Source organism: Vigna angularis, chromosome 8 (assembly GCF_016808095.1).
Source record: "Vigna angularis cultivar LongXiaoDou No.4 chromosome 8, ASM1680809v1, whole genome shotgun sequence".
Lineage (NCBI taxonomy): Eukaryota > Viridiplantae > Streptophyta > Magnoliopsida > Fabales > Fabaceae > Vigna > Vigna angularis.
In genome coordinates, this window is record NC_068977.1 from 35,370,429 (window position 1) to 35,384,041 (window position 13,613).

The window sequence follows — 13,613 nt, forward strand, 5'->3', positions numbered from 1 at the left end:
TTTGTCAGTTTCTTGTGTGTGAAGTGTGCATATTAATTCATGGCGAAAGAGAGGCAATACAACACGCAAAAAATAAACCCTATTCTACTGTCTTGAAGCCCAAATGAAGGATGCCATTGCCAAAATGTGACCTCAGTAACAGACTAACTCTGTCTGCTATGGCAATAGTTTAGTATTAAGCAGATCCAAAGTCGGCTAGGTGCTACATAGACAAGGTGCTTACATGCTGCATAAAAACTTATTTTAAGAGTATTTTATGTACCATGTTAACATTAAGTATTGTTACATTTGTCAGTGTAGTTTTACATTGGTCACATTTTTTTAGGGGGTAGGTCTCCTTGTCGTTGTCAGATTAAAATATTTTGGTTTGGATTATGGGGGAAAGCTATTGAATATAAACAAAGTTGAAAACATGTAAGTAATACATTATCATGACGTTAGTGCCTATGCTACCAATTTGAATGCTAAAGTACATTTTATTTCCTTTTCCCCTACTTTTTCTCTTAATGATGAGGCTTATTTTTATTTTATTTTCAAGAAAATATGTATTTGGAATGTTGATGTGAAAGATCACTCACTTTGAATTGCCACCATCACCTAGTATATTAGAAGAAAGGAGATAAGTACTAAAATGAACTTGCATTTGCATGAAAGAAAAGCAGTTGGAGTATGTTACTGAAAATTGGAAGGACTTCTTTAATTCATGGGACAACTTTGGATCAGTCTACCGTATGACCAAACGTGATAATCTGGAAGTAACACTGGGTTGCTATATTGTTACTACTGACTGAAAATATTTGTCACTGTGTTGCTTTGCTAAACATATTAAACCAACAATAAAACTATATATATCATGAATTTTTCTTCTATTAATACTCAAACGATCAAATGAATAAAACACGTTTATCAAAATGATAAATCAAATGAAAGTGGTGTTAGAAAGAGAAATTGTCCTCAAATTTGATGTGGACGCAACAAAAGTTGCGTGAGAACAAAAATAAGTTTCCCTTTTATGTATTAGTATGAATTTTGGTCAATGACAAAACTAACTTGCTTGAATTGCAATTGACTGAATTCAAATTCAATCATTTACACTTATATAATATTTACAGGGGAAGGGAATTACCCCCAAAAAAATTTAGAAAAGGGAAGAGATGAAGAGGCTAATAAACCTACCCTACCCAGTCTGCAACTAAAAGATTCAAACTATAGGGAATATTTTGCATCTGTTGCGCTGTTCACATTTTCTGGTTAACTGCATTCTTGGATTGCAATTTGTCCAGATAAGCAATGGTAAATATTGGTGGAGTGCCAAACTTCAAAAAGAAAACAAAAAGTAATGGTCATCCTTCTACCAGTTCTCAAGCCACTCAGGCACATTAAGTTCTTCTACCTCCTGCAAAGGCGAGCCCGGATAGACAGTACTACAATCTTCAGAATGAACTTCCAAGTATTGTGTTATACGAGAAATAATTTCCTGAGGAACAGGAAAAGTGCGGCTTCTAATTCCTTCCCAATCAATACCCTTAAACCATGGGTGACTCTTGACAGAATCAGGACCTTGGCTTCCAAGTCTATTGTTTTCTTCCACTTCAAGTAGCTGAACCAATCAGTCAAATAAAATCCAATTAGAGAAAGTATGCATGGATGTTCCCAATTATGCATTGCGTATATTTCAAGCAATGCAAACTACGTAGACTATCTTTAGAGAAAGAGAGTCTTGGTTCTTGCAATACCTTGGAGATAAGATCAACCGTTTCAGAGCTGAAACTCTCGGGAAGGTGTAGCTTCCTTTTTGCAATTTTGGCAACTGTATCAAGTTCATTTTCTCTCCATGATCCAAATGGCATCTCACCACGTAACATAAAATATATTAAAACCCCCAATGCCCACCTGCATAATCACAAGAAAAGTTTGCCATCTTGACATCCATAAAATGCAATCAAGAACCATGAATTAAAAACTTTTCAATCCAATTTGTTGTAATGAAAGTCAGTTGTAACTACAATCCTATTGATTACAATTCAAAGAAAGCTTTAATTATGCATTCAGTAAATGCTATGCTAATTTAGGTTTCTTGATATTAAGGAAATAAAGACAGAAGCTTGCTACTGACGAGGACTTGTGTAGTTTAACGAGAATTAATGTGTTTGGACAAGGTTTTATTTATACCAGTCGGCAGGGAAACCATGGCCTTTTCCCAAAACAATCTCTGGAGCCAGAGAATCTGCCATCCCACAAATTGTGAATGTTCTCTCGCCAGAAAGCTGTTTTCCAAATCTGAAGTCGACCAGCTGCAATCAGTGCATACACAAAATAATCAGATACTGCTATATTATGAATAACTGTTTATACATATCCCTGTATCAGGATTAATACCCTTCTAAAGGATTAATACCCCCAAAATACGTTACTACACATCCATGAAACAACACCGATCACATCACAGGTTAAGAGCTGAAGGTATGTATTAATGGTTTCTTATATTTCACTATGAATAGTTTTACATGATAATTAAGAAGAAGGTTTATTTCATTTTATACTTATACTGTATTATAACTAAGTTTCCTTCAACTCAAATGTTTAAAAGACTCTAACTAGACTTTATTCTGGGTCACACTTGCATTAAAATCTTGGTGTCACCTCTGATTGCATTTATATTACAGTCAGGGAATTGTGATGATTTTAGTTTGACATGTTAGAGAACATTTGAATTATCTTCATAATTAATGATGAGGTGTTAGATCTGTTGTATCTATATTATGCATATTTTTAGTCTTTAACGTCATCCATCATTTACCGCGATGTCATCTGCCATAACTATAGAAGATTTACCATCAATACAACTGATAAGCATGGATATGTTGAAAAGAAATCAAACAAAAGTTCCCAAACCTGTATCTGTCCTGTTTGCTCCAACATCAAAACATCAGGTGACACACCTCTGTAGAGAACACCATTCTGAAATTCAAGTATGAAATGAATAAAGGAAAGGGCAACCTTAGCGACTAGCCAAAGAAGGCACAAAAAGCGAAGACAATAATTATTTAGATACAAGACCTTGTGCAAGTCTTCTAAAGCAGTGACAACAGATGCAGCACAAAACCGTGCGGCTGATTCACTAAAAGGACTTGAAAGTATGGAAGACAAAGGGCAAGCAAGGTGAGTATTTAGCAGTATTCCAGCATACATGCGATCAGCACAAGTGCATAAAACCTGTGGTATACTAACTGAAGAGCCCAAACCCTTAATCAAATCTTTCTCTTTCAAGACCTGTGATTCCTTTCCAAGCCTTTTGATCTTTGGCTTAGAAAATCTCTTCAAAGTAAGCAAATTTTCTGCACCAAAATGTATTCATGCAGAAAATTTCATTAGAAAAAGAAATCCAGCATACACATTTTTTATCACTATGGAATACATTTAAAGGCTATTAATCAATGTAGGAAAAGGAAACCAAGATACCTATGAAGAAAAAAGTCACAATTTTAAGAAAATATTTATATTTTGGCAACTAAAACATTAGGCTTACATCCACTTAGTCCTTTTTCAAATATTTTTCACATCCACTAACTACATCATTCTTCAAATTTGATTAATTAAGAAGGGAACAAATCCTCCAAAGATTTGGTAGGTTTATATCAAGTTCATCTACAAAAGGACTTGATTGAATCAAATTTGGAAATTGATTGTTGATCACTTGATGTATTAAATTTATGAAAGTCCATTATTTCCAGGATCAAATAATTCTATAGTTATTTTTCATGCAAGAATAGGAGAAATGTTTTTGTACCTGATTCCTTTAAATTTGCAACCCCTATTTCGGAACAGTCAGTGGAATATAGTGTCTTTCTCCACTCCTGCCAAAATATGGTCCATAAGCTAATTTGAGGATCTCATTTCCAAAAAATTGAATGCAACAGAAAACTCTTACCAAATCTGAAAGCTGGACTTTATCAAGGGATGAAAAATCATAATTTCTTCCAGTCAACTCCATTGAATTATCCTTTGACCTATGATGAAACTAATGGTGTCAATTATATGAAACTTTGTTTTTAAGTTCAGTGTATAAGCATATAAGCAGAACTGCATAGCTGTCGTCTGACACATGGTAACACATGCACATACTAAAACGTACTTGTGATCTTCCTGAGAAATCTTTTGTATGGAGCCAATAACAGATTCAAATTTGTCTTTTGTTAGCAAAGCACATACAACATCACCCACAGCAACAGCATTTATGGAACCAATACGTTCACCATAAAGGGTCCATTCACCAAAATAGCTTCCCTCAGGCTTCTCTATTGATAGTTCTGTTCTGCTCTGAACATCATTCTCCTCGTTTTGGATGTCAGGCTTGAGGCTGTAGGCATTTGGACTCGTCAACAAATCAGAATCAAAAGTGATTTTTACGCATCCCTTCTGTATAATGTACAATGCAAGGATTTCATTCTGCAAAGACATACTGAAAGTCATTAAGAAAAGATAAGAGAACAAGGGATTAAAGCAATTAAGCAATAACTTACATTGTCTATTATTGTCTGCCCATTTGAGAAGGAAACTTCAGAAAGGGAGTCAGAAATCTGACTGAGTTGTAAAATTGATAACCTTGAGAGGAGATCTACAGATCGAAGCAACTTCAATGAGGATAAGTTAGAGAATTCTGACATTAATATCCCACGAAAATCTTCTCGTTTTAAAGCCCAAAGTGTTCCTTTTGTTACAGCACGTACAGAAGCCTGGAGTGGTTTGTTGTACCTGTAATGCCATTTTTTGAAAAACAAAAAAGTGTTAAATTGGCAAGGCAAAAAGCTAATATTGTCATAGCAGCTACATATGAAAAAAGAGTAAGAGAAAAAAATGACTTTAAATACAATAACAACAACAGACTAAGCCTTGTTGTGTGAAGGCACCCTCATAAAAATGACTCTGCACATTTTCAGTAAAAAATAGGTTGCAAAAACTTAGTTCTTAAAGCTGGTTGAAAATTTTATATAACATTTCATATATTCTGGAATAATTATAGTTGAACTTCATATGCCTATCTGGATAACAGTTCTCAAAAAAATATTAATACCTAACCGAGAGGAAACTTCAATGACTAGATATGTTTCATGCGAAAAAGAATAACTTCAATTGAGTGGAAGAACCACAAGATGCTAACATGTATGATTGAGTGACTTACATTAGAGCAAGCTCTCCAAAACATGAGAGTTTTTCAGCTGTGTAGCGCTGCAAAACCCTAGGTACATCGCCTTCTTTTTCTTCCTGCAATAGTAATGAATGTTGAACAGGATTAGTAACATATCTCATTGACAAAATAGAAACACACAACATATTAGAAAAGACTAGGTACAGGCAGCATTCGTTACATGACTGAAGATCTTCAAAACATGATTTCATTGACTAAACCAAGGAAAAATCCAATTAAGCTAAAATGATGGACTCGGGTTTAGAAAAAAATAAGGCGGGTTTTTGAAAGATGTTAAATCCTAGAACTTTATCACGAACAAAACATTATTAGCATGGAAATCTAAGAAACATTTAAAGAAGTTTTTAAAGCCTGAAGGTGCCACGACCCTTGCCTTTTGCCTCTGGCTAGTACAATTTTCAATATTTTCCTAATAGAATATCAGTCATCACAAATCAATAGAGCAATCAAATGACAAAGTTTATAAACCTGAGTTGCCAAGACCTCAAATTCTCCACTACCAACAACATAAAAACAGTCACCTTCACCACCCTGCAAAGTATAACTTTTGTCACAATTGTGCAAATTATAATATAATCAAAGTCAATATAAAGAGAAATTTTTAACAAGATCCAAAGACATGTTCCGTTCAAGAATGGTAAACATCAATTTCTGCCCCTGGAATCTACAATATCCCCAGGTTGGACTGTGCACAATTCTATTTTCAACTTTCAACTAAAAAACTCACCTGTTTGACTATAATATCCCCAGGTTCGACCTCCACTCTTTGCATGCAATCCAATAGAACATGACACTGAGAATCGGTAAGTTTTCGGAAGAGAAAATGATCATGCAATGCCTGCTCTATGTGTGCCTGTGGCATATGAAGATGAAGCACCAGCAAAGGTTCAAAGTCATTAAACTTTCCATAGGGAGAAACTAAAACTATTACTTAATAGTAGTACCAATGTTGTTATCGATTTAAATAAATAAAAAAATGAAAAATAAAAGAGCTAAATCAATTGTAAAATTAAAAGATTAAGTGGGGGATTACTTCTTCTTCCCATGTCTTTCTATGGGCAGAAGGGGGAGGAACCCAAGCTTGCCCATTTTCTAGGGAATTTTCAAGTGCTCGGAGGCGTGCCCTTGACAAGTCATGTCTTACACGATGGTTTCTAGCACTCCAGCCAAAGGTGGAAGGGGATTCTGAACCTGTCACCTCTACGACTTGTGGCACAGGTTTTCGCAAAACATCACCATAACTAGCCGACTGAGCAACAGTAGACTGATTTGGAAGATTAGATCAGTTCTAACAATAAAGTAAATGAAAGAGAGACTATTTCTAGGAATATAATTGAAGAGAAGCAGGATAAAACAGGAAAAGTACCATACTTCAGCAGTTAGCCCATTTACATGTACAATGATGACTGTGATGTCATCTGTACGAGTTTCATATTGCAGCCAGAGTCGATAAGATTCTGCCACAATTGCAGCACAAGCATCACGAGGATCTTTGAATTTTGCAGCCTGCAAACATAATGGCAATTAAGAGACAATTTTACTTCAATTGGATGTTACACCATATCTAGGTTTAAAGTTGCAATAAATTAAATTCACAAAACCCAATTCCATGATCAAATGCACATGGTTATTATTTACACGTATTATTATCAGAAATCTGCAAGGATTAGACTTTGGAAAGATAGTTCCAAGGTCAATGATGCATCAACCTAGTTTGAACATAGAAATTTCTGACCAAGCTTCTGTGAATGAAGACATGCCCAGATACATTTCCACATCACCTGGACAATTTGACAATACCATTACCCAAAAAGGTGTTCTTTTAATATCCTTATCTATCATGAGGGAGAAAAATTTACTCCATAAAACTCCACTTACATAGCCCCGAATCAACAAAAGTATGATGCAGTTAAGTAATTTACGTCTCAAACTTAGTATTCAGTTAATCCTAAACGTTTCAACTACTAGGCTTAATAACAGACACGAATTTCAACACAAAATTGCATCCAATTTGACCAGTTGATTATTAGACTAATAGCAGAATATCAAATTTTAAAACTGAAACCAATGAAATGTTAAACTTGTTGGAACTATTGCAGGCGCATTGCACCCTTCTAAAAATCACTTCTCATTAAAATCAACTACAGTCACAAAATGGTGAGCTTGGTTTCAATTGGATAGTGTTCTTGCGATTCTACGAAAGCAAGTCTTGCATGAAACAGAAAAACAGCTCATGGTGAAAAGACTAATTGCTCCCTCCCATTTTATAAAATATATATATGAAAAGAATATGTTTTAGTGAATTATGACCAAAGTGACTATTACAAACAATGATCACCCAAAAAAATTTCCTTATTAAATAATGGTTTCAACTGTAGAAGGAATAATGAAGTGGTTTGGAACTTTGTTTTCTGATGCTAAAGTTGGGCTGGAATATAATTTCAATTCTTAGAAATCCATAACTATTAGCTGAAAATTTCTTTCCCGACAACCTTATATGGAAAATTCTGTTTCCCCTGACATCCATGTGGCTTTATGCAAAGGAGTGAATTTGAATTTTCTGTCAAAAAGTCCCCAGCTGCATAAGTTGGGTCTCCTAATTTTGAGAAAGATTCCTAGTCCCTAATTCCTGATTCTAATTCCAAATATGAGAGAGACACAGTACCCAATATTAATTGTGCCAGATCGGGATTGCCACTGAAACGAAATAATAATCTGCCACCAACTTCTTTAGTACACATAAAAGCAAATTTCAACAACCGAAACCCCTCAAAAAAGAGAGAAAAGAATGTATGCCTTTGAATAAGGAAAAAGCTAGCTTAAAAGAAAAGCGAGGGACACAACAATAAAAGAGATCTACCATACCATTTCAACCACACTCTGGCTAGAGAGAAACTCAAACACCCCATCACTAGCAAGCACAAAGAAAGGGTGATCCTGCGTGAGCTCAAACACAACAATCTCAGGATTCGCCACAACCCCAATAGTCTCCGCAATAGAATCACCAATACTCCTTGTGAAAGCCGTCCCCGGGTACATCCCATTGGGCACCCACAACCTCGGAGGGTCACCATCATCACCCTCCTCAGTGCCCCAACACTGCACATCAGGGTTCTTCAACCCCTCAATCTGATCCAAAGTAAGAACCCTCGCCCCACAGAGCTTCACCCTCTCCAGCTCATCACTCCTAAACGGCGTCTGATCAATCGACAAATCAACGGCCACAATTTCCTTCCCTCTCCTCTCCGCGATCACCGCCCTCGAATCGCCGGAATTCGCCACAAATATCGTCCTCCCCCTCACCAGCACCGTGATCGCCGTCGTCCCGCTCATGCTGTCATCCAAAACATCAGCATGCAGCTGCGAATTCGTCGCCAAAAACGCCGCATGACAAGCCTCAACAGGATCACCACGGAATTTAGAATTCCTGAGCAAATTCTCACACAATTTCCGCTTCACGAACTGCGAGCACTGAGCTCCAAACTCACCATGGCCGTCGAAGACACCAAAAAAGTGGTCATTAGGACTCGTACCTGTCGAGATAAAAACCCTCACACACAATGACAACCAAAGACACACTCCACAAAAAGAACCAGCCAAAGCCACAAACAGAAACTGCAGAAAACACAACTTCAAAAAAAAAGTACCGAAAGGCGTGTGGATGCAGAAGCTATCCTGGTTCGCTTTATCAAGTGCATCGGGATAGTAACCTCTCTGAGACAAAAACGAGTATCGCAATTCGAAGTTCTCAGAAGGCACTTTAACGATTCGTGAACCGTCCGGCGGCAGGAACTGCGCTGAAACCCTAGCTAGTCTCCGGATTCCCGCTTCGGAGTCCCTCGTGATGCTCAATTGGTTAAGCTGGTCTCTGATTTCACCTTCTTCAACGTCGGAAGAGGTGGGCGAGAAATTAGCCACTTCTCCAACGTCGGTGGTTCTGGCTATGGGGTCTCCGTTGATGCTTGAGCCTCTGCAGTTGTCACCTATACAAACTCGCGAGTAAATGCAACCCATAGCGAGTAAAAGAAAACGAAGAAGAAGAAGAAGAATGAAGTAATAAACTGAGATGCTAAATTTGGCATCAAGAGAGAGAGAGAGAGAGAGAGAGAGAGAGTGGTGTGGGTAACAAAAGTTGTGTCCTAATCTGAAATCTCAATTATTAGGAGGAAGGAATTTCGAACCACAAATTGTTTGCAATAAATGAGCAGGAAGCATGACAAATGAGATTATGCTTACTGATGCAGTGCAAAAATTAGTCGAAATCGGATTTTCGTGCATTGCGATTGGTTTTGTTTTGTTTAAAATGGCTTCTACCGAATGGAGTTTAGTGGTTGGTTAAAAGCGAAAGGCAAAAGAGAAAAAGATTACAGTAGAAGAATAGGATTAGGTTAAGTTTTGAACAAGTTTTTGTAAGAATTTGCAGTGTTTAATTAGTAGTGGATGAGAACGATGACTGGTGCATGTGATGTGTGTAAGGTCAGAGAGAGAGAGAAAGTGAGTCACAGGTTTTGTTTTCGTGGTGCTGCTCATGTGTGTTTAACATCTTCACGCGCCAACTTTCACTTTAACATAACCAATAATATAATATATTATTTATCTAAATTTAAAAATAAATAGATTATGTTCAAATGATATAAATAATTAAAATACTTTATATAAAATAAAACGTATTTAACATGAAAAAATTAATATATTTGAATTAAGATAAGTAAATTTATTAATTTTTTACATACAAAAATGTATTAATGTATAAAAATTTTGACACAAATTTTAATTTTATTTTAAATTTTAATAAGTAAAAATATATTTAATTTATATATTTATATGTGTAGACAACTATTAAATATATATTAGGTTAAATATTTTTTTAATCTTTTAATTTTTAATAAAAAGTAGAATTATTTTTTTCTAAAATTCTAAATTAATTTAATTTTCAATCTTTAAAATTATGTGAATTTAATCTTTCTAATTAATTTAGTTTAATTTATTTAAAAATTTAAATATATTTCTTAATTAATATTAAAAGAGAATATATCAAACAATACTCAAATGTTATCATAAAATAGATGTGAAATTTGAATAAATTTAATAAAAAATTATTTACATAATTAAACTCACACATTTCAAAAAGTTAAGAGTCTAAATTGAATCAAAATCATTAATTTTAAATTTTAATGAAAGTTAAGTAATGAAAATATATTTAATTCATTTAATGTTTAATTTAATGTATTTTCGTTTTTATTGGTTTCGTAGAATAAAAATGAAAAAAAAATGTAAACGTACGCTAACTTTCAAACGAAACGGTTTAATTTGAATGTAATAACTTTTCTGAGTCAACTGACATTAATTTAGTTGATTTCACAAAAGAAGATGTGTGAATAATAACGTTGCAGTTGGAATTTAAATGAATAAATAAATAATGAATATGATGATAGGAAAAAGGGACCCGCTAAAAATTTAGTGGTGATGGCAATGAATTTTGAGCTGTATGATTGATCAACTTTTGTAGGGTCATTATTCATTGATGGTTTCAGTGTTATTTTTTCATCATGTTTCTTCTTCACTGAATCATAACCCCTTACAAAGTGACCATTCACACACCATGCATGATACTTCCAGATTAATTTAGATTTTTCTGACATTTTTTTATATATATTAAAATTAATATATTTTTGAAGGTTTAATAGAGATAAAAAAATAATTTGGATATTATTTAATATGAGAAATTGATATTTAAAAAGTGTAATTTTTCACATCATTTCCTTTTCTAGTTTGGGAAAAGTGGTCCTTACTCTTTCTTTTCTTCTTCTCTGACCTTAATGCTTATCGATTTATCTATCAAGAATTTATCATGGGACACTTTTTGGGCATGAAAGATATTCTTGAATCAATTAAATGGAATATATAAAAGATGGTAATTGAATTGAAAAAGTGACTGATTATTATAGTACAAATTATAATATTCAATGTCACCGTATTAAACTAACATTATTATTTTTAAATCGTCTATTAAGTTAGAAAATATGTTTAAAATCCTATAATATATGAAATCTATCCAATTTTAATTCTTGCAAAATGTTTTAGATTTCATGATAGAGTTATTATGGTCGTTCGTCATCATCTGGTCGTTGCCGCTTGCCGTTCGTCTTCATCTGGTTATTGTCGCTCGACAGGTACGATCGTCATCGTGCCTGTCGTTCGTTCCGTTCGACAGGGTCGCTCGACATCGTGTCTGTCGTTCGTTCCGTTCGACAGGGTCGCTCGACATCGTGCCTGTCGTTTGTTCCGCTCGACAAGAACGCTCGTCCGAGTGCCTGTCGTTCACACTGCTCGACAGGAACGCTCGTCCTTTGACGCTCGTCCTTTGCTCTGTCGTTCGTTCCTTTTCCTTTATTATTTCCGCTTGTCTTCTTTGTATCGATCGTTCCCTTTTAGGACGTTCGGTCTAGGAAGTTTTTTTTTACTTGCTGTATATATACCTTTTCCTCGTTGTATTTTTTTTTAACTTGAATTCATTCTTTTCTTCAATACCATTCTCTTCTTCTTTGTTCTCTGGTTCTCTTTCTCCCTTTTCTCTGTTATCTTACATGGTATCAGTAGACAAATACTTTTCTCATGGCTTTCTCCAATTCTACCACTGATTATCTCTCCAACCCTGCCAACCCTCTGTTTCTGCATCCCGGTAAGAATCCCGCTCTTATTCTTGTTACTCCTCTTCTTTCTGACAACAACTATCAACAATGGCGCCATGATATGCTCGTTGCTCTGGAAACCAAGAATAAAGAAAAATTCGTTCTTGGCACTATTCCTTGCCCTGCTGCTGATGATGTTCTTCACGAAGCCTGGAAACGTTGTAACAAGATGGTGATTTCATGGCTGACACGATCCATGACGCTCCCTATTAAACAATCTGTTATGTGGATGGAGTCTGCCTATGACATCTGGATTGATCTTCTTCAACGTTTTTCTCATGGTGACAAGTTTCGTATTGCTGATCTTCAAGAAGCCATTCATTCTTGCAAACAAGGTGATTCCACTGTATCTCAATATTATACTCGTCTTCAAATAATTTGGAAAGAGCTTTCTCTATATCAAACCATTCTTGTATGTACCTGCCATTCTCCTTGCAATTGTGGATTGTTAGTCAAGATTCAACAAGATCGTAATGATGATTCTGTAATCAAGTTTCTCCGTGGATTAAATGATGAATTCTCTTCTGTACGTTCTCAAATCATGCTAATGGAACCCATGCCAACTCTTACCAAAACCTTTTCTTTGATTCTTCAACAAGAACGTGAATTTCATAATTCGTCCTCACAAACTCCACAAGATTCTATGGCCAATTTCAATTCTTACGATCCTCAACACAAATCTTATAAAACTGATCGTTCTGGTATTTTTTTCTGGTCGTGGACGAGGACGTAATATTAAATTTGGTGGTCGTTCTAAGTACTGTGATCATTGCAAAAGAACTAATCATACTTCTGATAATTGCTGGTTCAAATATGGTCTTCCTCAAGGTTATAAACCCGTCATCAAACCTCATTTAGCTATCTCCAATTCTTCTGCCAACATCACTAATGGTGATTCACACACCTCTACTGATAATTCCAATGATGATTCTTCTGCTGATAAAACTCAACCTCAACATTTTTTTTCTCAAGATCAGTATAACGCCATTCTTAGTTTATTGAAACAATCTCAATCTCCTACTACTAAGGAGGCCAGTGTTAATCAATGCACTCCACAGTCATCAGGTTCTTTTTCTTCATTTAATTTTTCTTCTTGGATTATAGATAGTGGCGCTACTGATCATATATGTTCTTCTAAATTTCTTTTTCATTCCTTGCATCCCATTACTCCTATTTCTATACGTTTACCAAATCATAGTTTTGTTACTGCTGAATTTTCTGGCACTGTAAATTTAGGCAATTTGATTTTACATAACACTCTTTTTGTTCCTAACTTCTCTGTTCATCTTATTTCTATTTCAAAATTATTACATTCAAATAATTTCTTCATTGTTTTTCATCAAGATAGCTGTCTCATTGTGCAGATGGATACTTACCAGACGATTGGAGTAGCTAAGAAATACAAGGGCCTTTTTTATCTTCTTAGTAATAATGTCACCACTACTTCTGAATTGAATATTTCTCATTCTGCCTTTCATAACAGTTCTAATGATTCCTGTAATTTGTGGCATATGAAACTTGGACATCCTTCAAATAAAGTTCTTCAAATTTTAGCCTCTCAATATACTGATATTTCATTTCAATCTTTTGATGCTTGTGACGCCTGTGCTTTTGCTAAACAAAAACGTCTTCAATTTTCTGTTAGCAAAACTAAATCTCCTTGTTTCTTTCATCTAATTCATGTTGATATTTGGGGTCCTCTCTCTATTTCT

General features: G+C 35.1%; 1 protein-coding gene across 3 annotated transcripts; it reads right to left on the reverse strand.

Moving 5' to 3' along the window:
• Nucleotides 1-994: 994 nt before the first annotated feature.
• LOC108345655 (protein phosphatase 2C and cyclic nucleotide-binding/kinase domain-containing protein) lies at nt 995-9,700 on the reverse strand. 3 transcript variants are annotated; one of them, XM_017584310.2, is made up of 16 exons: nt 8,857-9,682; nt 8,075-8,742; nt 6,581-6,715; nt 6,243-6,473; nt 5,937-6,062; nt 5,678-5,740; nt 5,183-5,265; nt 4,524-4,755; nt 4,136-4,449; nt 3,932-4,010; nt 3,791-3,857; nt 3,061-3,338; nt 2,896-2,961; nt 2,173-2,294; nt 1,737-1,893; nt 995-1,600 (listed from the first exon to the last, which is right to left on the reverse strand). In XM_017584310.2, the coding sequence occupies exons 1-16, from the start codon at nt 9,221-9,223 to the stop codon at nt 1,352-1,354; spliced, it is 3,237 nt and encodes a 1,078-aa protein (XP_017439799.1). In that variant the 5' UTR covers nt 9,224-9,682; the 3' UTR covers nt 995-1,351. The 3 variants fall into 3 exon arrangements, with proteins under 3 accessions (XP_017439799.1, XP_052723537.1, XP_017439800.1); XM_052867577.1 differs by lacking the exons at nt 995-1,600; nt 1,737-1,893; nt 2,173-2,294; ... (2 more) ...; nt 3,791-3,857; nt 3,932-4,010 and having other exon boundaries at nt 4,322-4,462; nt 8,857-9,696; XM_017584311.2 differs by lacking the exons at nt 995-1,600; nt 1,737-1,893; nt 2,173-2,294; ... (7 more) ...; nt 5,678-5,740; nt 5,937-6,062 and having other exon boundaries at nt 6,270-6,473; nt 6,576-6,715; nt 8,857-9,700.
• Between the last annotated feature and the right edge of the window lie 3,913 nt (nt 9,701-13,613).

Excerpts from the sequence above, each read along its gene's own strand:
- LOC108345655 (XM_017584310.2), bottom strand. The coding sequence starts at position 9,223 with ATGGGTTGCATTTACTCGCGAGTTTGTATAGGTGACAACTGCAGAGGC. Across the intron at positions 3,339-3,790 it reads TGCAAATTTAAAGGAATCAG|AAAATTTGCTTACTTTGAAG; the intron begins GTACAAAAACAT and ends ATTTTGGTGCAG. Across the intron at positions 2,962-3,060 it reads CTTTAGAAGACTTGCACAAG|AATGGTGTTCTCTACAGAGG; the intron begins GTCTTGTATCTA and ends CTTGAATTTCAG.